Source organism: Cheilinus undulatus, linkage group 13 (assembly GCF_018320785.1).
Source record: "Cheilinus undulatus linkage group 13, ASM1832078v1, whole genome shotgun sequence".
In the NCBI taxonomy this organism is placed as follows: Eukaryota; Metazoa; Chordata; class Actinopteri; order Labriformes; family Labridae; genus Cheilinus; species Cheilinus undulatus.
In genome coordinates this window covers 6,034,673-6,061,213 of record NC_054877.1, presented here as the reverse complement: position 1 = coordinate 6,061,213, position 26,541 = coordinate 6,034,673, and the positions used below count along the sequence as shown (strand labels likewise).

The following is a 26,541-nucleotide window of genomic DNA, read 5'->3' as shown; positions in this document are numbered from 1 at the left end:
TTAATCTTTAAGGGCAGCCCTAATGGTTTCTAATCATGATTTATTTTCATTTAAAAAATATATAAGTTCATCTGATTTTGACAAGGTCAGAGCAGACAGCCTCCTGCGTCCCCCCTTAAATCTTTGCCCGGATCCTAGGTTTGGAGCCTGTAAGTCTGCAAGAAAGCAAAAAAAAAAGTGGCATATCTATGTCTGTGTAGCCTTGGTCTTGAACTGAGCCATCATTTCAGTTTAACAAGTACCACACAAGGATTTTTTTTTTAAATAGTAGATCTCAAGATCCTTTAGATGCAGGTTTATGACTAAATGAGGAAGAAAAGCTGTAAAAGAGGTATTAAAAGATTCTTAGATTGTAGCTAGGTATCCCAGGATGCTATTATGGAAAATGAATGAATGGAAATGAATGAGCAACAAGCTAGGGGGCCTCTTTGACTGCTTTTCTCCTTTATTTTGTCACAAACATGCATCTAATGGAAACAGAGCTGCACTTTTTACTACTTTAGGTGTTTATCAGTTTGAAATGACTCCTCAGGTTAAAACAGCAAGGGACCAGTGAGGCTGGAGCGACTTAGATAAACCATGGTGAACCTGAGAGAAACGATTTTAAGGCTGTTATTTACTTTAAGCCAGGAAAGTGATTTCCAATGGAAGCTTGTCATTGGAGACGTGTTATCAATGCAAAGGGTGAACACACGTGCAGTCAACTTGGCACCCAATAACCCAACACGAATGTTAATGTAAATTTTAAACAGGGTCAGAGATTACTCAGAGATTTTTTTCCATTTTCCCTAACATACTCTTCACCTGTGCAGAAACCCTGCAATAAGCTGCAGCATGAGTTCCTGCCTCATACCGGAGCTGAAGTTAAACCCCTGCAGGACAGAGATAAGTGAATAGTAAGGAGGCAAGGTGATATGATGTGAGAGGTGAGTACTAACGGAGGTGGGGGGCTTGGGAGATGAAGGGCAGGAGTCAGAGTCAGGTGAGGGGGGTTTGAGGCCCAGAGGAGCATCCTGGTGAGGAGAAAAAAATGAAAAAATAAACAAACTGTCACACTGGCCAACAACAGAAGGTTAATGAGGGGATGATGGGAGGTTAAGAGGACACAGACAGCTGAAAGCATGCAATGGTAATTAGCTGTTAAATGACAAAGCTGCAAATTGAGTGCCTCTGCAATGTTCAGGACTTGTGAATGGATTATTAATTAGATGTGGAGGCAGGTATTTATTACAAAGCTCATGCTGCTAGTAAAACAAATCACTTAAGTGAAGGAATATCTGGAGATGATTCTGTGACATCATGGACAAACGTTCAAACACAGTGGTTCATGATCACATTTTCTTTTTTTCGTAGAACACAGTGCCGTGAAAAAGTGTTTGCCCCCTTTTTGATTCCTGATTTTTTTGCATATTTATCACACTTAAATGTTTCCCATCATCAAACCAATTTTAATATCTCACAAAGACAACCCAAGTAAATACAAAATGCAGTTTCTAAATAATGATTTTATTTATTAAGGGGAAAAAATACAAACCTATCTGGCCCTATGTGAAAAGTAATTGCCCTCTAAATCGAATAACTGGTTGTGCCACCCTTGGCAGCAGTAACTGAAATCAAGCATTTGTAATAACTGCTGATGAGTCTTTCTCATCGCTGTGGAGGAATGTTGGCCCACTCTTCTTCACAGAATTGTTTTCTCAGCCATATTGGAGGGTTTTCCAGCATGAACTTCCCATTTGAGGTCACACCAAAGCATCTCAATTGGATTTAAGTCCAGACTTTGACTTGGCCACTCCAAACACCATTTTTTTATTTATTTTTTTTTTTTTTAAAGCCATTCAGAGGTGGACTTGCTGGTATGTTTCGGGTCGTTGTCCTGCTCCAGAACACAAGAGTGCTTGAGCTTGAGGGCACGAACTGATGGCCTGACCAGCCCCAGACCTTCACACTGCCAACATCATGTTTGACTGTTGGCATGATGTTCTGTTTATCAAATGCTGTGTTATTTTTACTCCAGATGTAATGGCCCACACACCTTCCAAAAAGTTTAACTTCTGTCTCATCAGTCCCAGGAATATTTCTACAAAGGTCTTGGGGATCATCAAGATGTTTCTTGGCAAGTGAGACGAGCCTTTGTGTTCTTTTAGGTCAGCAGTGATTTTGGCCTTGGAACTGTCCCATAATACCATCTTTGCCCAGTGTCTTTCTTATGGTTGAGTCATGAACTCTGACCTTAACTGAGGCCAGTGATGTCTGCAGGTCTTTGCATGTGGTTCTGGGTTCTTTTTTGACCTCCTGGATGAGCTGTCGTTGCACTCTTGGAGTCACTTTGGTTGGCCGACCACTCCTGGGAAGGTTCACCACTGTTCCCAGTTTTCTCCATTTGTGGATAATGGCTCTGGTTTGCTGGAGTCCCCTTGTAAATGGCTTTGTAACCTTTTCCTTTCTGAGAAATTTCAATCACTTTGGTTCTCATTTGTTCTTGAATTTCTTTCGATCAGGGCATGATGCGTTTCTTTTTAAGATCTTGTAGCCTACTTCACTTGGTCTGACAGCTTCTATTAAAGGGATTTCTTGATTCAACAAATCTGGAGGTAACCAGGCCTGGGTGTGGCTGGGGAAATTGAACTCAGCTTTCCAAGAACTGGGGTTAATCACAGATAACTCATGATTTAACAAGGGGGGCAATTATGTTTCCACACAAATACTTTTTCATGGCACTATATTTGAAACAGCCTGAATCAACTCAGGGAATCAAGAAATGACACGGTGAAAGGGATGTTAAGTTTCTCTTTTTTTGTGTGATTTGTATCATGCACGCTGATTGGCTGCTTGAATTAAAGAACAAGGCGCCGATTGGTGGGTCGGACAGGCTACTGACTTGGTGTTTGTATGGGTGTTGGCGGGCAGAGCCTGAGCGGAAACGCCTGGTTTTTAACAGCCGCTGTAAAGCAACCAATCTACAACTGAACTCATGTATTAACAGCCACATTTGACGATAAATGTACAAAAGACATTTATATACATATAAAGGTTAAATACTAATATATAAATCTCTCAGATTGAAATTGTGCAGTTAGTAAAAGAATGAAGTTAGTATTTAGAAGGTTTGGGTTTCAGACCTTGTCGTTTGGATCTGGTACGTAGGCGCTGTGTCTCCACTTTGTCAGGACGATGGGCTCCACTTGTCTTCTGTCCAGACTGCGACTCTTAGGAGGGTCTAAAGATGGCTGAGGAGGGGAGTGGTTGTACTGGAGGAAGAGAAGAGATAACTGCACTTTAGTAATGCACGTTGATAATGTACAGTTTTTTTTATAGTGAGGAGTTCTGTCTAATATCATTATCTCTTTTTACCTGGAGCCAAGTGAACCAGCACCCCTAGGCGTATTGTTACGCCTGGCTCAAACTGAAAGTTGCAACCAACTTAAAGATTTACCAAGTAATGCACGACATTATCAGCATGATATCTGCATCAGCAGATATTAAAAATTTCACCAATAATTCGGCTGTCAGTATTGGTCATAAGCAGGATGGGAAATTAGCTTATGCCACCAGCCAAATGTGGGTTATTCTTGGACAGTGTTTGGTGAATTTGGTAAACCTACTAGCCACTGGGATGGAAAATAAAGTAACCTAACAGGATAATTTTGGGACAGTTAATAGCACAAATAAAAGCCCTTTTTTCTCTCTGTCGCTGAACTCCTTCTCACCCCACCCGGGGCAGTTATGATCATTGTAATGTCAAAATGAGTGCACATTCTGAACAGATTTTGTGTTTTTAGACACAGGAGGACCACTAACAAAGGACTGGTCTGGTGTATTCCACATTTGGAGGGTTAGTAGATACTATAGAGATTCATATATAATTGCAAAAATACTAAAAAAGTGGGTTTGTCATGTTATATCTCCTTAAAACACACAAGAAAGAGAGTCATCCATGATCGGACCACAGATCTCCTGTAAGCTTTCTCAGATAATGCGCTGATGGAGAGGTTTTGTTCTATCACATGTCCTGTTTGAGTAAACAGAATCATTTCCCTTTCAACAGTCAGACAGAAACAAGAAGTATTTCCCCATCCAGCAGGTACTGACAGCTGAGAGAGTGTGTCTACTTCTTAAAACTTTTCTCTCTTATTGTGTCAAAATTGTCAGTTTAAAGAAAAGCATGACACGGCATTTAGAAGAGAAAACTTGTGGGATGTGTATTTGATTAAAAAAAGACTCCTAAATATGAGGCACTGAAACATTGCAGGTGGGAGGAGTGTTGATAAACACCATGGGGAAAATGGATGTCTGACAACATGGCAGACCATATAAAGCATTTCCTTGGTTCTAAAAATAAACTATGATTTATGATAGGAAACATTTAATAGAATGTTTGTTCGTTATTTAACAACATTCATCCCATCATAATTGCTGTGCGCATGATAAGACGAGTGCAGCTACCATCAGCCTCAGTTTGGCTTGGTTCAGTGTAAATTTGGGCTCACAAGCCGGTGGTATCCAAGTCAGAGGTAGGAGAGAGGACCAACCAACTTTATTTACACCCAGTTGGTGCACTCCACTACAGAACCAAAGTGCCTAATTTGAGGCAGGTTTTTGTACAAACAAGCTCATCAGTGGTTCAATTCAAAGACTCAGCAATGATTTGAGAATTTGTATGCCTCTATTTTTCTAGCCCTGTCATCTATCTCTTAGTTGTCTGACAAACAAAACTTGAAACCTGAATCCTTCTGCACTTTGTATAAACCCTTTCACAGTGAAACAGGAAGTTGGATTATTAAGCATAAATATTATATACAATGACATCATGTTTTTGGTGCGTACAGATGTTTAAATGTAGTATTTTCTTTTAGCTTACATTTTAACCCAGAGGTTTTCACACTTAATTTGCCCAAGGCACACCTAAGATAAAGCCACAATCTAAAGACACACCATATCCATGCAAAATTAGCCTTTTTAACTCATGTTACAGTTCCTGTAGTTGTTGTATAGCTGCAGTAATAACATGTAGCTGTGCTCCATTCCCACAGTACAACTAAACTTGCTCCAAGGCCCACAAGTGTGCCTTACCACTGTTTTAAGCTCTCTACAGCCTACAGTGAGTTAGTGGATTGCACCTAGTCTAGCCTCAGGACTCATTACCACTTTCTGAATGAGAAACTGAGACACACATTTGCAAAATTTTTAACCCCCTCAAGTTTATGTTATGAAAAGTGTTCCAGTGTAGATCTTACATGTAACTGGACTTATGATTGAATAAAGCCAGAGAGGATAAAACAAGCATCATTACAGAAGCACTGGGAGGATATGCAGGAGTATGCTTTGTTTTACTTCATTTCCTGTGATAACAGGTACATTTTGGTTGTTTTATAGAGATATCAAGAAATTAACACATTGTCATGGTTGGTTGATACATGCCTCTTATATTGTAAAGAATACCAAGTTTCTTCTCTTCTAGAGCTCACCTGTTAGTTTTACTGTGACAGACATAAAACAACACATTTGAACCTACCCTAAATGATACATGAATCTTCTTTCAGACCTTGAGTAATGATATGACTATGGTGGTTGTATGTTTTCTTATTGTTCGCCCTAACTTGGCTGTGCCAGCTGTGTGTGTATGGTTTTCCCTGTTTATGCTTAATAAGGTGTGTAATGGCCTGCCGCAGGTTGGTGGGTCAAGCTCACACTCCAACAGGTGATTGGCTGTGATGGAGGCCTTTCCCATTTTGAGGAGAAGTTATGAAGTTATGGCAGTGAGGAGGAACCCATCACTCTCGCCTCCCAAATGGCCACACCATACACTTCTTTTTTCAGGAGGTTGTGGCTTTTGGTTAATTTCACAGCAGCCTTCCTTTATTCTGTCAAGGTACCCCTAAAAATGTTGCAAAATCTTGCATCACCCCTGTCAAGAAGTAATAGGCAAACAAACATTTTACATCCCTATGACTGCCAAGGGATGTATGCAGTAACAGAATCAATAAAATAAATCTCTGAAGCACTTTTGTTGAACTATTTTTAATGTCTTGGATGAAATGCAAAAAAAAACACTTTAATGCATTTTTTTTCACCCCATGAATACCTGACCAAACTGAAATAAAACTGCATGACCTCTACTTTGATCTTATTTCAAGAGCGCATGTGACAATTTTTATTATTTTGGCAGGGATAGCTGATGATCTGCATATTCTTCTTTAAATATAAAACATTTTGAAGGACCCCTGGTAATGCCAGACAGCAACCAGGGTGTCACGGCACCCTTGTTGACAAAGGCTGACATACAGGACAATGTAAGGGGGAATCTCTTGTGTCTGTTAACTGGGGAGAAAAGCTAATGTTTTTTGATTTCTCAGATTAGTTTGGTTATCCTTCCATCTGATTCCTTTAGTTTATCTCAGCCTGATTCACCCTGAAGTATTTTTCTAACTAATCCTATGATAATATGAGCTAAAAATAATTCTGTAAACAAACCTTCATCATGTTAAAATTTTGAAAACTAGTCCTTGTGTCTGCTTGGGCCCTGAGGGAAATGAGCCTTTCGCATGTTGTGTCCCCTAGATGGGGCATAACAGCGATAAAAATCAAGGAATTTCTTTGTATTACATGTAAAGTATATGCAAAATGTATTTTTTATCAGAGAGTAAAAACAAGCTTCAGTTGCCTTTTTGAGAGCTGCAAACAGCGCTGTATGGACGGTGAGCGCTGAAGTGCACAAAATAAAAAGCTGCCCTTTTATAAGGGATAATAAAGAGAGAGAATGATGACAAATGAGAATAATAAAGCAAAAAAGTCAGCTGAGGTAGGTCTGTTCATATCTGTGAAAACGGGGAATTTGTTTTGTAAGCTATTATCCACCAGTACTAATTAGGGATGAGAATAAGAATCTGGTGCTAACATAGTACTGGTACATATACATCAGATAGCTACCATATTGAATAACAACACAGATTTCCGTAGTTCATTGCGTACCTCACCACCCCAACCCGATCCCAACACTCCAAAGGAAAGGCACAAAATGTGTTTTGTGAAGAAGGTACATCTCTTTCCTTTAGTTACATACTAAATAAGTATCTTACCACTAAATTATTTACAAGTTTTTATTCAGCTGCCTACTTTTAAAACACTTTTTCTCTTAAAGGTATCGATTCAGGGACTGTGTAAGCACCAGTACCTATTAAAAACCAATGATTTCCCACCAGTATCGGGATAAAACCCAATAATACCTAACCCTAAAACCATTATTGTGCTGATTTTATCATGCATCAAGATTAACACGATCAGTGAGTCAACAACCAAATTTACCCATTATCCCAGCACAACAGGGTAAAATAAAACGTATGAAGGTTTGTCAGTCTAGGGCTTCCTTACATCGTAAACTTTTAGCCACAATTTTCCAGGGACACATTGAGGACCCTCTGAAAACAGCTCTGGGGCCTAAATTGGAGGAATTTAGGGATTGCTGCAGGGTCTTACCTTTGGAAGCTCCCATTCTGACCTTGAACCATCTGCACTGTAGTAATACGGTCTGCCCTGCTCATCAACGTGCTTCAACCACTGAGGATACACGCACAAATACACAAAAAAAATTAGCATAGGCATTTAAATTAATCCTGAGATTAAAAAAAATAATAATAATAGTATCAGAGCTTCAGACTCCTCAAATAATCTGGATTTTAATGTTTTTTATTAAAAAAATATGAAAAATTTGATAAAACTATATCCTGTATCCATGAACTTCTCTATGAATGACTTAAGCCTCATTTTGCAATAGTTCACAAGCACTGAAGTCATTTTTTAAGGTAATAGGGATTTTTCCTGGACTGCTATGTGAGAAATTTCCAGAAAAAGTCAGATATTTTTTGTCATTGCTTTAGCAGTAGTAAACTTTGCATGCCATGGTGTTAACTCTGCTTATTCAGTGTGGAGGTAACATTTGAAGTGTGCACCATGGAGAAAATTTAAGCAGAAATCAACCCAAAGTCCGCTCCCACATGCATCCCCCGAGCTCCCCGCAGTAAAGAGACAGCAGATCAGCCCCCGTGCAGCAGGTACCTTCTCATTAGTATAGTCGCTGACGTACAGCGTGTGGCCGTACTCGTCCATCTCCTCCGACCAGCCGCGCGGCGGGGAGCCGTACTGACTGTCTGACTGGCTAGAGTAGGTGCTGAAGCAGGTATCCTCCGATGACAGAGGCTGGAATCGACCAATGGAGAGCGAGAGGAAGGGAAGGAAAGACGGCGAGAGCGACAGAGGAGTGGTCTGTTAAAAGTGCAAAGAGAGGGAGGGAGAAAAAAGAGAGAAGCATCTTTCACCAAGGAGTAACAGCAGAGGAAAGCACCCAGAAGCAATAAATCATCAGAGACCCCCCACCAGCACTTAAATACATCCCATCAGAGAGCTTATAATCACTGATGTTCATGCTTGATTTGGAGAGAGAGGAGTAAATCTAGAAGGAGCTGCTGCAGTGACACAGAATAAATGAAGTGGCGATTTATGGCCTGTAGGTGGCAGTGTGGTACAGACACTAATTGAAACAGAGGCTGACTCACAATCAGACTCTAAAGTGATTCAAACAAATATGATGTGTCACAGTGCTTGCATGTGTAAGTGTGAGAGTGGATAATAAATGTGTGCTCATTCATATTTTATCAAGGCTGAAATCTTTTTGACAGTTCACGGGGTTGCGTGTTTGTTTAGTCATACTTTTTCAAAGTTATGATGAGATGTTGCCCTTCATTTTCTATGACAGTCAAATCTTAATAAATAATCTGTCAACACTTACAGAATAATTCTGCAGATGACTCAATCTGGATGCATTTACAGCAACGTCAGTCACAAGGAATTCACAGGATGTAATGATGTGGCATGCTATATTTATAGTTGTTATCAATGTAATATCTCTCTGATTGGTGCTGCTTTCACACTGAATCAGTAATTACAAGCAGCTTGAAACTTCCTGTAATTATATATACTTGAGAGAACCTACTTGAGTAATAGGAGTAATCATTTTTGTATCTATCACCTTGACTTGTCCAATTATTAATTTTGAGGCAATACTTTCAAGTTATTTTGTGAGAATTGGGACTGTGAATAAATTAAATCCTAACATTAGGATTGAGATAGCAGTGAAGTTCAAAGCTAATGTAGCCTCTGCCAGAGGAGCTAATCAAAAATCAATGTTTGTTATGCTTCTTGTGGTGGTTTATGCAAGTCTGGAGAAGCACTGTTGGTATTAGAAATAAGGCTCACAAATACAACTCTGTCTTGACTGCCCTTTCTCTTAGCTTTGCTCAGATTTCCCCCCAAAATAACCCTTACCACCTGGTAATATGACAGAAACCAGACCGTCTGCTGCTCAGGTACAATGCGAAAAAGTGATGGGAGCAGCCAAAGAACTGTTATCATGCATGCAATTTTAACGGTTTTACAGCACAGTGGAGTCTTTATCATGTTATGTTTGGTTTACGTTTACCTCTTGAGCTCACTTTACTAGTTATAGAAGCAGAGCTGTGCACAATCACAAGATTTAGGGATACACAATATTGTTGTCTGATGTGCCTGTATTTACAAACTAATTTTAGCAGATACCCACATCGATACTGATACATAGACAAAGTACTAACCTAAACTCAAAACTCCTTAAACACATTTAAAGAATGGAAAGACTTCAGCTGCATAGATCTGATGGTCCTGCCGTAGTCTCCATAAACTTATTCTTACATATGGTCAGTATTTATAGCCGATATATATCAGTTGATCAAGATTATTTGAACAGATAGCTAATGGTGTGTTCCCAACAAATATTTTCATTTTGGTTCGTCATTTATTGTATTTCTGATGTCAAAAGTTGGAAAAGCTAAAAAAACAAACAAACAAAAAAAAACTGCCCAACTTTTAGGGAGCAACTGTTGGAGCAACAAGTCTATCTATCTGATCCTAAAGGGGTGGAGCTAGACACACTGATGGCAGCTAAACAAGGATTCAGATGTGAAACCACACACACACACACACACACTGCCACACCCCCCTAGCGGCATGGCGGCGAATTGCAGAGCGACGCGTTCCCTCAATGCAGAACTTCGAATGGTCAATACTCCGAGCACACATGCATACGTCTGCTGTCTAATACAGTAAATGACTGTACGCATACAGTTAGCAAATCCACCAAAAAGAAGAAAAAAGAAGAATCAACAATGAAAATCACTTGCATTATCCGCTTGGTGACATTAGTTAGTGTTTGTGCAGGGAATGAAGTTCATCCTGCTACAGTTATTTCTGAAACACTGGCATCTGTCCTCCTCCTACTTCCACACCTAACTTGCAGGTTTGAGGATGAAATAGGCCGATGCTGCATGGATAAGGTGGTTTTTGAAGAGCCAGGAAACATTTAGAATTGCTTTCACAACTCACTGACCAATACCCTGCACTCAAGCACATCTTTGTTCACATCTCCTGCGGATCAAGCCCAAGTTTGTGGACCATGCTTTAGGCCATCTCTTCAAGCAGGGATGCTTGTGTTCATATTGATATTAAAAAAAAAGTGAAATTTGGGGTCAAGTGTACTTGGATCCAGGTCCTGGGTCACTAATGTGAACGCACCATTAACCTTGAGTATGATACCAGTAATAATCAGGTAAATTTGATCCATGTTTTAACACCAAAGAAACAAAAGTTGAAGTCATTGTTACGTAGTTTCTTGTTTTCAGTTATCAAAAAAAAAAAAAAACTACAAGCAAACTCATACACACTGTCTTATTTCAATCAACATTGGCAAACTCTCAATATTGAAATGTTAAAAATGTTTATTGTCTAATTTAGACAGTGTGTAGGAGTTTACCTGCAATTTTCAATGGATTCATTCCCTCCTTGCACATCTGTCTAATGAGAAAGATGTAGGTTTTTTAATTTTATGTATTTTCCAGTACCACTTAGGTACTTAGATTCAGAGAGTTTGCATCAGAGGTATCAAAAAAGTATGGAAGTGTGTGACACCATAACTCGTGTCTTTATCTTTTTATTCACACTGCCTCTGCATCTGCTGCCTTTCCAGATCTGACTGTTTTAATAGTTTTATTCCTTTAACTTGCATTAATTCTTGTTGACCTTCTGTGTTGCGGCTTTCATATTGAAATTTGACCATCCTCCGTTTGACTGTTAGAATTCTGTTTTCTTTCTGCGTCCCTGTTGTTGCTTTGTCTGTCAAAGCTCTTTGTAAACATCTGTTTTTATAACAGATGTCTGTATTTATGAGCTTTAATAAAAACTGAAGGTATTATTTTTGTTGTGTGTTTTGTTGAGCTCTCTTTCCACAGTAACTACCTCAGAGCTCTCCCCCGTGCTGTGGCTCTCTCCTCTGGAACTGGTACTCGTGTCCCTGGCTCGGGGCGGCTTCCAGGTCCTCTCCTGAGTGGAGCGGTTGTAGTAGAAGTGCCGGCCATTCTGGTCCTTGTAGGTCTCCCAGTCTCCCAGAGAGTGGAGCGGGGATCCTGATGGGACAGGGGGCAGGTTGGTCTGGGTGATCTTCAGCTCTTGGAGATTGGTGTAGACTGGGGACTCTGAGCGGCCATGGCCCGAGGAAGACACCGTCTGTTCGGACAGAAAGAGAAGTGTAACCGTCAGTCATCTGGGAGGGGATTTAAGTCTCTTATATAATCAGTTCCTCGACTGCAGTGATGAGCCATGATGTAAGAGATTCACAGCTTTAGAGGGTAAATCAACAGCTGCACCTACAAGCTGGTGGACACTGTAATCAAAAATACATTAAAACACCTTCAGAGAATACTTCAAACACCTCGCCCACATAGTGTTATTAACATGTTCTTCCTGAGTTCCACGTGGAGTCAGCTGATATCTGCAGGGTTTGCACTGAACATTGGGTGGCATGAAAGCACAAAGGAAATGTCAAATTATCCATAGCTCTAGCTGACACAGCTATAGATGGTCACAGAGGACGAGTGAAGTATGAATGGACTCACGAAGAAGAGGGAGGATGACAGGGGAACAAAGAGCCTATTATATAAGTTAGCGTGGCAGGGGCACTCATGGTAGGTAGAAATAAGGAAGTAAAACAGTCTATTAAGATACATCCTGACCATAAAGAGGACAGCTTGACCAGGCTCATCCTCACAACAAGGAAGTGTGGTAACATGTTTCATATAAAGAAGAAATGACAGATCTTTGGTTAAAAATAGATGGCTAACTTTATGTGCTGCTTTGATTTGATTCTTTCTTTAAAATTTCTCTTAGGAAATGACTATGTGCTGAAAAAATTTAAATGGAAACCGAGGAAAATAGAAGCAAATTAAAATAAAATTCATTTTCTTCCATGAGCCAACCAAATAAGGTTGCCCAGTTTATCAAAATGGCAAAGCTGCATTTTCTAAGAACACAAAATATGTGGGGGGAAAAAAATCTAACAACAGCACTGGAGCTCTGGAGATATGGCGTAAGGATTTTGTATGCAAAGTCTGTTTATTTTGTCCAAAACTGATGCAAGTTACAAAAGAAATATGAGATTTTGTTGTGTTTATCATAATTGCCTGATTTTGAAACGTGTCGTTATTTTTTTGTTTTTGAAACTGGCTAGGGTTTTATGCATTTTTTTTTTCCACAAAACATTTGCAGCTCCCTTCTATTTCTCTCTTTTTTGCACTAAAACTTCACTTCACTACTGTTTTGCCCATGTATTATGCAGTTATCAACCATCAGGTGTAGTAGATAATGATGACATTTTCTTTGTTTTATCAGATAAAATAAAAATTTTGATGCACAACTAATTGTTAGGCAACCGCGATTTCCATCCAAATCATCACAAAAGTGTTGTAAACACGTGTGATTCTCGGGCAGTGTATCTGGGTATATTCACTGCTACTGAAACAAAGTTTTACAGTATGTGATCTACAGGGCCTTGTGTGTAGACGATTGGAGGAGAAAGAAAGGAGAGTCCACTCGTACCTCTCTCCAGTAAAGTCACAGATTGTGCTGTGATGTCTCATGTTCCCCCCCGTAACTCTCACAAAGTCATGCTGAAGCAGGTCTGCAGAAGAGTGAAAACATCCTCCCCATCATGAAAAGTTATCGCATTGGTTTTCTTTATTCCATGCAGAAACATGGTCAACTTCTGGTAAAACTGGTGCAATACAATAGCTACATCCAAGCTGATCCCCACACAGGAGGCAGCCATTGCAAATGGCTTTGAGTACAACTAAACCGCCTCGATGACTCCTCAAATGACTCTGATTGCTCTGAACAGAGTTTGGTTTGGCACAAACATCATGGGCTGGAGCGTGGCAATATGGTGCATCAGTGTTGGATGAAAAATTCCTATGATTTAATGATATCGGATTTTTGCAGACATCCCATATGTTGATGTTTATTTATTCTTTTTAGCTAATACTAACATAGATGTCTAAATGTAGATCAGATCTATAACCTTAGACCTTAAAACACACTTAAAAGTGTAAGGAATGAGGATGAAGAAAGAAAGACTTCAAAAGATGAAGGTCTGTCTGTCCTGCTCACAACTCTACAAACTCATGCATACTTAGAGTAAATACTTACAGCTGGCATACTGGTAGTAAATATTGAACATTTCCTATCTGCAGATACCAATGCTTCCCTAATAATTTTCTTCCAAACAAATATTTGCATAAGGAAATTATTTATTCAAATCTAATATGTTGTAATACAGTAATTTCACCTCAAAGTAATTTCAAAAGTTATGAATTAAGTTATTCCTTAAACTGAACTTTCCAGAATAGATTTTAATAAGATGAGGAAATCCATGCAGATAACCAGTCAAAGCGTACACTGCCTGACTTTAAGGCTGCAAAGACAAATACATGTTATGTTATGTTTTGGGTTTGTTTTTAATTTCACATGGAGCAAACCAGGTCCAGAATGAAATCTCTGACCTGTTATTCATATTCTGCAGACTTAATCTTGTTAAACAAGCAGGGGCACATGACCAACAACAAACTTTCTTTTTATTTTGCTGTTATAATGAGTCTATTTTCATTCCTGTTAATCTGGCTGATGACAAAATAAGATTATAAAACTTTGGTGAAACAAAGTACTGACAGAGCTTGTGAACGGTCTAAGATTCACAACAATATTCACAAGAAAACAAGTTTGAACTGCCTCATGTCCTAAGCAGTGGCAGAGCCAGCATGCTGCCTCTAATGACAGCATCTTTCTTCAAACAGCCCGATGCACAACTGATCCAGTCAATGGGCTTCTTGTCATGATTATTTCATGCTGGTGTTACAAAGAGGCAGAGCAGCAGAGCGACCGGGCAGAGAGAGAATCATAAATAATGCCAGTGCCCCAAGGCCTCCTAACACGGGCTCTGTGATGTTTTTATTGCACAGGGATCAATAGGGATGAAATATGCAGGAGTCGAGCAAACAGCTGGAGGTGCCCTGGAGGATCGAATAGTCAGTGGCCTGAGAGGCGTGCTGTTCAATACAGCATCACAGCACAGCTCAATAAAGGTGGAGAGTACATAAAGTGGATCATACATGACATATAATAAAGAATTTACTCTAGTTTGACTGGACAAACAAACCGGGAAAACTGTCTTCATCACAAGCAAAAGACACCAATGACTGTGCCCTAATTGATCTGTAATACTTAAGTTAAAAAAAATGACTCTGAAGCATGGTGCAGCTCAAAATTTTGTCCATGCTTGATAATAAATGGGTTAAAACCTACCTGAGGAGGTGAGCAACTAGAAAATACATCATCTTCTTCATGTATTGAGAGTGCACAGAAAAAACTCCTCCTCAGACGGACAATCGCCATCGTTTCTGTTTATTTCTCTGAGTGTGCTTCAGGGTATAAGTCTCCCTTGCTGCGTGCCTCTGTGGTCTTCCTGTATAATGCTGAGCAAACATATCATTTAGTTCATGGATCTGTCAAAGGGGAAGTCCTGGTAAGCCAATCAACCGTTAAAACAGCCAGTGAGTCAGACCAGTATATCAGCCTCCGGACCCTATCGACTCCCATGGAATTTTGTAATCTCAAATCAAATATTGTGAGAGAGTCCACAAATTACAAATAAAGTTATTTTTTCTTCAGCTGTGACACAAAGAAAAGCATGGGCTTGAAATTAAAGGGTTTTTTTTTTAAACACTTTCTTAATACTAAAATAAGGAGTTGGACTCCATGTCATCATTGATGGACTAGGACAACTGTCTGGTGGTTATATGCCTCTGCAAAGTTTCCACTTGCCAGACAATTAAAGTGTTGGTGTGGGCTGAGAAGAGGAGTTGTTGCTGTGGCACAAATGTTATGAGTAATGGCTGATCATCAGGCTGAACAACCTTTCCCTTTGGCCTCCAAAATCTAATTAGTTCATCCTTGACTGAGAGTGAACATGTCAGCAAATTCTGTAGAAAATCCATCACAGCATTCTTATGATACTGTGTTCACAAGCAAAGGAAGAACATGTGGCCCAATGACCTAGAAATCAAATCAGTTCATCTCTGAGGTGGGCTCGTCTTTTCTAGCTAAAGAGGGGGGTCAGCTGGCTATCCCTGGTACACAGTCAGAAAAAGCAGCCATGAAGTAAATTAAGGACGTGACCCATGATTGGAGTACAGTGTTGTTAACAGAATAGGGTCCCTGATCCCAAATGTCCACTAGGGGTCAGGAAGTGGGGGACATCCATGAGGAATGAATGGAAACTGGGAAACATCAGTACTTAACAGTTCTAAATGGTCTGTAGGCTGCAGTTAGCTTAAAAAATGTCTACATAAATTGAGTATGATCTCTACACTTTACAACAGTTTTTTTCCCCACAGTTTAATAGAATTACCTGGTGTGGAGGTTATCAAGATCACAATCTACTCAGTCCTGCAGACCTCCTAGCATTTTCTAGCCAGATGAAGGAAGACAAGAGTCTTGAGGAGCCTTGGACTGAGCTAAGAGGCAAGCTGAGCCCCTTTAACGAATAAGAAAAACCTTCATTTCACAAACATGCTTTTAATCGAAACAGTGAGCTACTGTCAACTAAATAAATCTTGTTGTGAGGCAAGCGACTGAGTCATGATGAGTTGTTCAAGAAATGTCTCTTATATGCAAGCCATGATAGCTAGCTCCCGTTTAAGTGAAAATGTTCCTTTCCTCCATCCTTTGTAGTTGTTCAATATACATATGAAAAGCTAAACTGTTACCAAATGAGGACCCACTGGGAGCCAAACAAACAGCTCCACTGAGCTGAGCCAAATGATCTGGATCTTCCATCACAGCAAGCGAGGCTGGTGACCCATCAGCTAAGGAAACACAGATAAGATCAGAGTTTAATGTGCTGAACCATGGCAGGTCTGTACTGAACCAGACTGGACCACTTTATAAAAACAAAAAAAACAGGTGTGATGCTGCTCATCCAGGCTTTAGACAAATTTTAGTGTCAGTCTTAGTCTTTAGATGAAATGTCTTTTAGTTTTAGTCACACACTTCATAAAAAGTCTTCACATTTTAGACTTTTCTGTTAGTCCAAGCATCTATTCTCTTGCCTAAATCTGTTAAAAAGTCATGCTAGTGTGTTCTATTACACTCTGCTAAACCTGGAGTCCCTGCTTTCTATGGCAGAATAGTTATAGATGCATTGTTTTTTGACAGATTTGCCCACAGTGGAGAAATGTCATGGATTTTGAATGCCCAACGAAAACTTAATTATTTTTTAGTCCAGTTTCAGTCATCTTAAAGACTACTAAACTTACTTGTATACCGTTTAAGTCATCACAGATCTATTTTTGTCAGTCTTAGTCTAATTTTTGTCATGGACAAAAGACTGTCAACAAACATTTTTAGTCGATAGAATTAACACTGGTCCCCATGAGTTTGTTTCATACTACTTTTATTTTTTCCTGAATATTTCACTACTTTCAGGACACAAGAGTTGATGAAGAATAAAGACTGATTTTATTTTCACACTTTAAATGCTTGGCATAGTTATAAACGGCTCAAAGCATGGCCTTTTTGGTAGCGTTTCTCTATGCAGAAATACCTTCTTGCCCTCCAAGGAGAGTTCTCCACTGCTACATGATCTACATAAACCTACAATGTCTGAAACAGACTAAAATAAGACATTTGTTTCATATGTCTGAAATGCATTTCTCCTCTATTTCACAAAGCTTCCTTCACGTCAGGATGGTTTTAAAAGTTTTAAGTTCATTTGAAACTCACATCAGCGGCCTGAAGACAAAAAAAAACATTAAAATTGCAGACAGTTCACCAGCCATACAGGCTATGTCAAATAACAGCACTTATTATGTAACTAAAGGCTGCAGCGTCAGGAAGGCTCATTAAAAATGCATGGGGCTGTTTCTGGACTTCATCATAGCAGCGGTATGTTCCTGAGCAGCTGGTGCAGGACATCTGGTGCGAACAGACTGACCACCTAATCAATACTGAGCTCTAAAACCACTGAGCCGCATGGGGACATGCACAGTTTGACCTTTTACATTAGAGGAGCAGCTCTTTTTTAAAAGGCTTTAGTAGAAGTTGCCAGGTGTACAAGTTTTATCCTGTTTTACAGAGCTGAGAGGTGGCCAGGGGGATTCTGTCCAGGGTTATAAAGTCATTTTAAGCACAAGGAAGGACTGATGGAACCAAAACTCTTTTAAGAGGAGAAACTAAATGGTACCTCAGCACCACTTCACATGCAAAATCAAGTTCAAACACAAAGAAACATGCATGTAGGGAGAAAAATATGTCACTGATTGATTTAACTTATGCCAATACTGACAGTAAGCCTTAAATCACACCAAAAGTCAACTGTAGCCACGACAGGCTCTGTAACATCTGCAGTAAGAAGCCCTTCACTGCAGTAGCCAGCAGTCGTGATTGCAGCTCATCATCCTCCCTAATTTCCCATTTCAGGCCTGAGCAGGACTTAATGTGTAGAGAATAAGAAGGGACGGAGAGTGATGCTGCCAGCTCCAGATAGGAGACCTGCAGAGTCTTTATCAGTGCAGCCTGCAGCTCTGCAGAGGAATAATAATTGACTGCTCCAGTGTTCTTCAGCCGTAGATAAACTGTGTCCGAGCCAGGAAGAATAAGCGAGGACTCGGCTTCAGGCACTGAATGCATCAGAGCTAATATTAGACAGAATTGGCTGCAGTTGCTTTGGTATCACATGGTTTTTATTTAGACTAAGTCTGATATAAGATTCAGAACGCGGTGCTCATTTTATGCAAAGTTGTCGTCCTGATTCACATTAAGTTGCTCTAAAAGTGCTTGGCTGCTTTCTAAAAGAAAATTCTCACTGAAGGCTGCTGGGCTCTTTGTGTGTTTATTCAGCTCTGCTTTCAGTTGGTATTAGGATGGATCTGCATCTTTAAGTTTCCTCCCCTTGTCTTCAGATTACTTAATTTGTTTGAAAAGTGTTAAAACTCACAAATACCAAACTAGGGTTGTTATCGTATGTGAGATTTAATCTTTAACACAACACAAGTAAAAATCAGTTATATGGAAACCTGAACCAAAAAAGACAGGAGTCTTACTTACTCAATACTGGATTATTTCTTGTTTTCTACTTCTTGTGGTAGAGTCAGTCATCCATAAACCAAAAGTTTTGGGGAGAAAGGTCAGGAGTTTGATTGCCAGCTCTTGCAAATACATGTCCATGTGTCCTTTGGCAAGACAGTTAGCTTCAGATTGCTCCCACTGCTGCCTCAGTGATGTTTGACTGTGTATGAATGCTTTTAGGTGACAGTATAGCTTTGAGTGAGAGTGTGTGTGATCTGTGAGAGCAGAAATGTGACCTGTGCTATAAAAAGATCTTTAAATAGTCAGACAATTAAAAAGGTGCTTTTCAAAATCAAGTCTACTTATAATTGTCCATCCATCCATCCACCCATTTTCTAAACCGCTTATCCCGTTGGAAGGCTGGAGCCTATCCCAACTGTCATTGGGTGAGAGGCGGGGTACACCCTGGACTGGTCACAGTAGAGACAGACAACCAGGCACACTCACATTCACACCTATGGCCAATATAGAGTCCCCTGCCCTGCTGTGCAGCCCACCATTTATAATTGTGTTTGTCCTAATTAAAAATTGCATGTAAACTCAAGCACACGGTCTAAATTTAACAAAAATGGCAATATGACAGTATATAAACATTGGCAATACTTTGTGTAGTTTAGTTGGTGCAGGATTTTTCTTGCAATCTTTGATGGATTAATTCCTCTGCAACACAACTATCTTATAAAAATGACTGTTTTATTTCAAAGCAGTAGTACTTTTAGATGATTTAGAGCTTAAAAATAACAGCTTGAATCATTTTTAATACCCTTATTCAATAAATATCGATCATTTTGGCGTACTTCTTAGTAAGACTTCATGAAAAACAAAAAAACAATTTGTCATGAAAATAATGTGGCTGATTAACTGTTTATGTTTACTTTTTCTAATAAAGTTGTCAGAATGTACAAAGGCTTTGGTATCAATACCACTTTTTTTGTAAATGATACAAATTTTGAATTGAAAGACAATAAAGTTTTAAAAACCAACATATTTTCAGGGATATTTTCAAACCCCAAAACTGCTGCCAGCAAAAAAAAGAGCAAAAAAATTATGAGTGATGATGGGATTTGGCACTTAAAAATGGAGCCCTGTTTTAGGAACTAAATAAGACGAATACATTTGCAATAGTTTGGTCCAAAACGTAGTCTTCCTGATTTCGTGCAATTTAGACTGCATTGGACACCAGTTTAGCTCAGTGGGTAGAGCAGGTGTACATACAGAGTCCTCATTGCACTGGTCATGGGTTTAATTCCCAGTCTAGATGTTGTCTGGTGCATGTCTTACCCCCACTCTCTCTCCCCATGTTTCCTGTCTCTCTTCAACTGTCTAATGTAAATAAAGAAAAAAAATCCCCCAAATAATCTTTACTAAAATAGACTCTGTTATCACTCACAATCCTGCTGGAATTAGGAATATAACCAACAATGGCTGGCCAGTTGCTGATGACCAGAATGATTAGTAGACTATTCAGGTTAATAGGATAGGAAATACTACTCAGATTGTGTAGTTCTTTCAAAGTAAATGGACTTGAGCTTTTATAGTGCTTTTCTAGTCATCTGACAACTCAAAGCGCTTTTGCACTGCAGGTCACACGTTTCCACACACTCTTTCACTCCATTCACTCCTCATTCACTCACTGATGGCAAAGTTTGCTATGGAGAATTGGCCATCAGTATTAGCTAATCCCATTCAATTGCATTCATACACACTATCCACACACTGCCACCTGGTGGTAATGTTCCTCTAATAAGACTCCTATGGTCAGAAGGTGAATGTACAGTGGTTGGTCAAGAAGGAGGGCTGTGGTGGTCCCTGTGGTAGAATTTTTATGAGCAAGGGCAGACTATGAGACCTGATGACTTTGAGCCTTGACCCCCCAAGCTGAATACACTCATCCTTGACTCAGTGAGAACTTTGCAAACGTTGAAGAAAATCTGGGAAAACATACTTGATTTCACAAGAATGTTCAAACTGACAGATTTATGTGTGTTCATGGACAATGCAAAAACAAACAAACAAAAAATCTGATCTTGGCTGTTAGGTGAAGGTTAGGCCTAACTACCACCTGGTATATGTATATATGAGGTCTACAATTGCTGGACAGTGTAGTGTAATAGGTAGAAAACTTTCAACTAAGGGTAAACTTGAGACCCAGTGAAGTTAACCTTGACCTAATAACTTCATCCTTAAGTCAGGGTGGACATTTGTGCAGAGATTTAAGAAAATCCGTCACAGCGTTTTTGAGAAAATGGCCCAGACAGATGGATGGAAAACTCCAGCTTTGGCTGTCATGGCAGAGTCATAACAGATTCAGTGTAATCTTAAAATTTAAGAAAGTGTTACAGTATAGAGAATATTGATAACCTTATTACAGTATTTAGGTTTTTATTAACCATGTGTATTAAAAGGTATATATAACTTTAAAAAACAGAATGAGTTCTTAAAAACTACAGTTGAGTTTTTATCTCACTGTAAAAATCTTTCAGCTGAGAAGTCATTATCACCTTAAAAATAAATCACACAAACTTAGTGTCCTTCAGAAACATCAGAAGTGCAGTCTTTGGTGTCCTTTAGGTGGCAGCCTGACAGCAAAGTTTGACGAGTTTGAGCTGGGATGGGCCAGAGAGACAGCGGAGTAGGTGAGGGTAGAGGTGGGGCTCCACGTGTTCACCTCCTCTCTCCTCCTATTTTTCAGTTTGACACAGATGAACCTGCTCTGCTGCATACCACAGAGAGCCGAGCCATGCAAACACTAAACATACACAGTTGTAAACATACACGGAGTGGAGTACTTTTTCCCTCTCACTCTTAGCCTGGCACCACATAAACATACAAACACATACAAGTCTGAACAACTATTAACATGTGCACAAAAAAACAACAAAAGAAGAGGTGGATCCACTTTACCTTCTTGTCCTTTCTGTTTTAGTTTCATTGGGGTGAAGAGCCACCGTAGAGCTCCACATGCTCCCTGTCATAGTCACATATATTACATAACATAAGTAGGAAATGTTACCCAATAAATCCCTCTTTGGCAACACCCCTGATGAAGCTGACAGAGGCAGACTTTCAGACGCTAACATTTCGTTAGTGGGGCAGTTTCTATCTTTGGTCACATTTTCATAAATCTTGCTCCAGGAGAAAACAAGGAACCAAAGAGTATCGTGGTGACAGAACCACCAATACTTACTACACTTACAAACACAACTAGCTTTATAAATCTATCTTTAGATCAAATATGAGATCCAGCTAAACTTAAAGGCAGCTACTCTAACAAGTATGCATTTAAATCTGCTTTCTGTGTTGATTCAAGGTGGGAGAAATTATTACACTGCATGATTTTGCCATATTTTTAGTAAAAATCTAAAAATCCCAGCTATGCACCTGTTAGGTTTCCAGAAAAGAAGCAGTTACCTAGCATAATTTAGTGTCAAAGTTTGCTCTGCTTTGATGGATGTGGGACAAACAACCAGTTAAACCTGCCATGAGGTGTGACACAGTGATCGAAATAGGAAGAAAGGTAGCTGCACATGGAAAACATCCAGGCTGTCGTTCTGGGTAAGATTTGATCACAGATACTACAGCATATACAAAGAGCATTTTAGAGTAAGCTTGAAAAGCCCTCAACAAAATAACAACAGTAAAAAAAAAATATCCATAAAAGACCCTAAAACCTTGAGCCTGGAAAATCTAAGTCCATTTCATCCCTGTGCCTCTTACAGTCCAAACTGCTGTAATCTCTCAAAATCTGCTTTAAATGAATAATAGTGAAGAGGAGTAAACTGCGGGCAAATACACAGCATGTCAACACAAAAAAGGCCTTGAAACACCGGCACCACCCAAGGCAGTTATGCAACAGCAGAGCAGATACACTCAACAGGAGAAAGGAGCAGACAACGCAGGCCAAACACAAAGAATAGCCTGAGGTGAGTTAGAGCTGCAATGACCTTAAGAGACTGAGAACAGCAGAGCAGAAGAATGCAAGCTGCACTGGACACTCAGCAGATAAACACCTATCATTAAGTAAGGAAACTCACCAGCTATTACCTACAATTACATTTCACCTAAGTGCCTTTGTTTTCAAACATATTCCTTCAAAGCACAGAAAATTAGGGGTGAGTATTGGCAAGAGCCTCACGATACAATACGCATCACGATACTTGGGTCACGATACGATAGTATCATGATATATCAGGATATCGTGATATATTGCGATATTTTACACAGTTAACTGAGAAAAAAATTGAGATGATGTATATGTAAGTCACACAATACGTTGGTGGTCTTCCTGCTATATTTCACGGTAGCAAGACAGGGCTTGCAAACGGCATTACCTTTCTTTAACTTGCTGTTTGTGCTCACACAAACGTGTGAGCAAGTCGTACTTCACTAACAACTCAGCTAAAATATGAATTTTTATTTTTTACCAAAAAAAAAAAAAAAACGATATTAAGAGTTGAAGTATCAATATTGTATCGGATGTCAAAGTATCGCGATATATTGCCGTATCGATATTTTTTCACAGCTCTACAGAAAATGCTACAAAAAATCTTTCAAATCATGCGAAAATGTGAATTTTTAAATATGTGACTGATTAAAACCAACAGGAAATAGTTAGAAGTTTTTTTTTTTGTTGTTTTTTTTTTACAAACAGGACCTGATAGGTGGGATTTAAATTCAAAAATGGGCTTGTTAAAATCAGACTACAAAGGATAAGAAACACAACATCATGGCTGAGAAGAAAAAAGTTTGGCCACTAAATGTATTTTTTTACAAGAAACAAGGAGAAACTATCAATTTCACTTCAGAAGGCTGAACAGCAGTTTGCAATGGGTGTGTTATTAAAAGTTAATAATACAGTTAAACAATAACTGGATCAATTCATAAAAAACCTGAATGCAAGATGAGCAAAATGCAAAAATAAAAATGGCTCTTTTTTATTAAATTGAAAAGAGGGTCAAGAAATAAAACTGCATAATGTTCCTTTATTTTCAAAAGTAAATGCAATATGCATCAGTTCACAACAGAACACAACTGAAGCCTGCCAAAATATTGGGTAATAACAATATATATATGAAAGGTTTGTCTTATTGACAGTCACTGTCTGCTTAAAGAACAGATGAATGACTCTTCTCCTCTGTACTTGGTGAAATAGTCTACCTTAAAAGACTAGAATGGTGTTTGTACAGCTTTCGTATTAAATGATATGTCTGGAGTGCATTGTGGGAAAAGGAGCAAACAATAGTTTCCTGTTTTTCTGAATAAAGGTCAACACAGATATCAGACAGCAGTGATGTACTTGCCCTCTTTTACATCCCACCAGAGTATCATCACTGAAGTCTGTCAGAGAGCAGGTCCACAGAGGGATCCTGGTCTGCTTCTGAATCTGACCCTGATCTACTTATGTCTCCACATGAGCTGCAAACGGGTCAAACGTGACAAAGAGGTGTAGGAACAATTGCAATGAAGAAACTGATGCAAGACACGAGCTGAGAAGTAGCTGGGTGATGCAGACACCGTAAAGATACAGTACGCAGGATTTATGCACTGAAAAATCTCAATTTATAAAGTTACCATTCCTACGTTTCTATTATATTTTATTTAAATTAAGGTCCTGCAGGAAATAGGTATTTCCTAAAATTTTCAAAGATGAAGAAATTCTTAATTTTTATAATTGCAATGACACATATCTCATAATGGAGGCTGCCAATCACCCAAGCTGACTTCTGTTTCTATCTCTTTAAGTCAAATCAGCCCACCTCCACAGCCTCCTTCTTAATCCAACTATTCATTTTGAATTGAGGACTCTTTTCAATAAAAAAAGCATCTCATAAGGCTAATTTTCTAAGCAGGAGACCAGTGTTTTGTTTTCATTCATTATCTCTCATAATGAGGAAGAACTGAACCAAACTGGAGCACTAAAAAAGCACTTCCTGGTTGCGCTTGAAGCAGCCATGTACGCTAGCAATGCTTCCAGTGCACATGCACATTCTAGGACGGCTTTCAGTGTATTTCTCCCTCATAATGGAAACTTTAATAAAAACAAAATGTTAGTTTCTATTTAGTAAATATGCATTATGAGGTGTCGGTTTCATTGAACAGAGTGCTCAACTCAAAACACAAAGTAAGCAGTGGAGACAGGCAGGGCTCGACAATGCTGGTCTCTACTCTGCTGCAATTTGATTTCAATTAAGAGTTTTTGTGATTTTCAACTTTTTATTTATATTTACATGATAATAAAGGGGCTGGGTTGGGGGAAACAGACTCTTATATCTATTACATACAATTATAATCTTTATTTAGTCTGTGTAAGTTCTAAGTCATCAAGGTTATCAAAGCTTGATCTAAATAGTGCAACGAGACTTTGTTCAGACTGTGGACGATGTGTCATCTCCTCTCAAGGGCTTCAGCTCTAAAACTGATTTAGGCCAGAAAGGAATGTTTGTTGATCATTAAAACTGCCTCATCACCAATCAGAAACATTCAGCACTGCAGCCCCATCCCCCATAGTTCCTTGGGTTTTGGAAAGTACCACCCCCTGAGCAAGGACTCTTCAAGGGGTAGATTTTTTTTACCCCAAAGTTAAATTTAGACCCTGAAACCTGCAGTTGGGCACCTATTAACAAGCACCTCACACAACCCCACTTCAAGCAAACTGAACTATCACTTTAAGACCTGTTCAAATGTATGATGGATTTTCTTTAGGGAGAGTATACAGCCGACTGGACTGAATGAATGAGTACACAAGGATGACACAGAGAGCAAAAAGTGATTAGTGCTGGCGATTCCCCAGTGTAACAGGAAATGAACTTTCCCAGATGTGTACATGCAGCAGAGTACATGACCATATGCCTGAGTGTCTGGATCAACAGCTGTCAGGCCCAGCCCTCGAGGACGAGAGGTAGTCCCTGCAGGCCGGGACATGATGCCTGAACTCAGGGTTCAACTGTAAATTCTGCTGTAACACCATATATACTGTATATTCATCCCGGGTGTCAAAACGTTTCAGACTTCAACACTTTTCAGTACCACATGCTAAGCAAGACAAACTCAGTTACTTTAATTACCAGAAAAAATACTATAGATCTTCAGTTTCCTTTAATTAAAATTAATTGATTTCTAACTTAAGAGAGCATGCAGAGGTTGGTCTGTGTTTTTTGTTTGTTTTTTTTTTGTAACAAGATTACCTAAAATTTTGGTGCCTTTGGTCTTTATGTTTGTCACTGCTGATCTTGATACATTTTTATTTTTACTAGTTTCATTTCTGAAAGAAAAACTTTGGTATCGCAACAATCCTACTACTGAAAATTTTAACTACCAAAGTTTAAAACCAGACAGCATATAGGGGTAGGCACAGTTTCCATCTCATGGCTAGAATCTCTTCCCATAGTGCTGCATGCTTTATTCAATAAGCAGCTGTAAACATGCTCAGATGTGACTCAGCTTAAAATATATGATCTGTGCTGACGTTGTTTTTTGAGACAGCAGAGGAAAACCAGCTGGAGGGGAACGCAGAGCAGCGAGGCAGCTGACAGCCCGGACTGAATGATTAATCCTCTAATTCCATCTACCTGACTGATCGAAGCTAATGACGCCAAGTCTCCAGCAAGGTGGTAGGCAGGAGGGGTCCACTGAGGACAGCAAGCACAGATTCCTATATGAAGTATAGTATATGTGTGTATGGGTGATTATGTAAGAAGGCAGAGGGGGGGAACAGATACGGTCACTGCTCAGGACACATAATGCAATGATGGGATGCGGCTCAGGAGGAGGCATGTGTGTGGCCTTCTCGTCCAGTTTTTAATGGTATTATATAATGCATTATACCTGAGCTAAAAACTGTTTCTAGGCAGAACGTTGCACCTAAAATGACTACTTTGCAGGGGTAAGCAATTGAAGATCTATCTATATAATCCCTTATACACAGAATGTGCATCCACAGGCAAGTTAAAGATACATCTTGAAGTCCAGCATACAGGATCCTGCATCTGTATTTAAGAGGAAGGC

The 26,541-nt window shown here is 39.4% G+C and overlaps 1 protein-coding gene across 7 annotated transcripts in view; it reads right to left on the bottom strand.

The window, feature by feature from the left end:
* The window catches only part of LOC121520144 (rho GTPase-activating protein 12-like), a 109,165-nt gene that overhangs the window by 23,746 nt on the left and 58,878 nt on the right, over positions 1-26,541 (bottom strand). Inside the window, exons 3-8 of one of the 7 annotated variants that reach the window (XM_041803450.1) lie at positions 11,323-11,589; positions 8,056-8,262; positions 7,477-7,557; positions 3,123-3,251; positions 2,882-2,944; positions 939-1,013 (exon numbers count right to left, since the gene is read on the bottom strand). In XM_041803450.1, coding sequence (XP_041659384.1) covers positions 939-1,013; positions 2,882-2,944; positions 3,123-3,251; positions 7,477-7,557; positions 8,056-8,262; positions 11,323-11,589 — 822 coding nt within the window. The remainder of the gene's footprint in view (positions 1-938; positions 1,014-2,881; positions 2,945-3,122; positions 3,252-7,476; positions 7,558-8,055; positions 8,263-11,322; positions 11,590-26,541) is intronic. The other 6 variants (XM_041803451.1, XM_041803454.1, XM_041803452.1 and 3 more) reach the window with 6 other exon arrangements.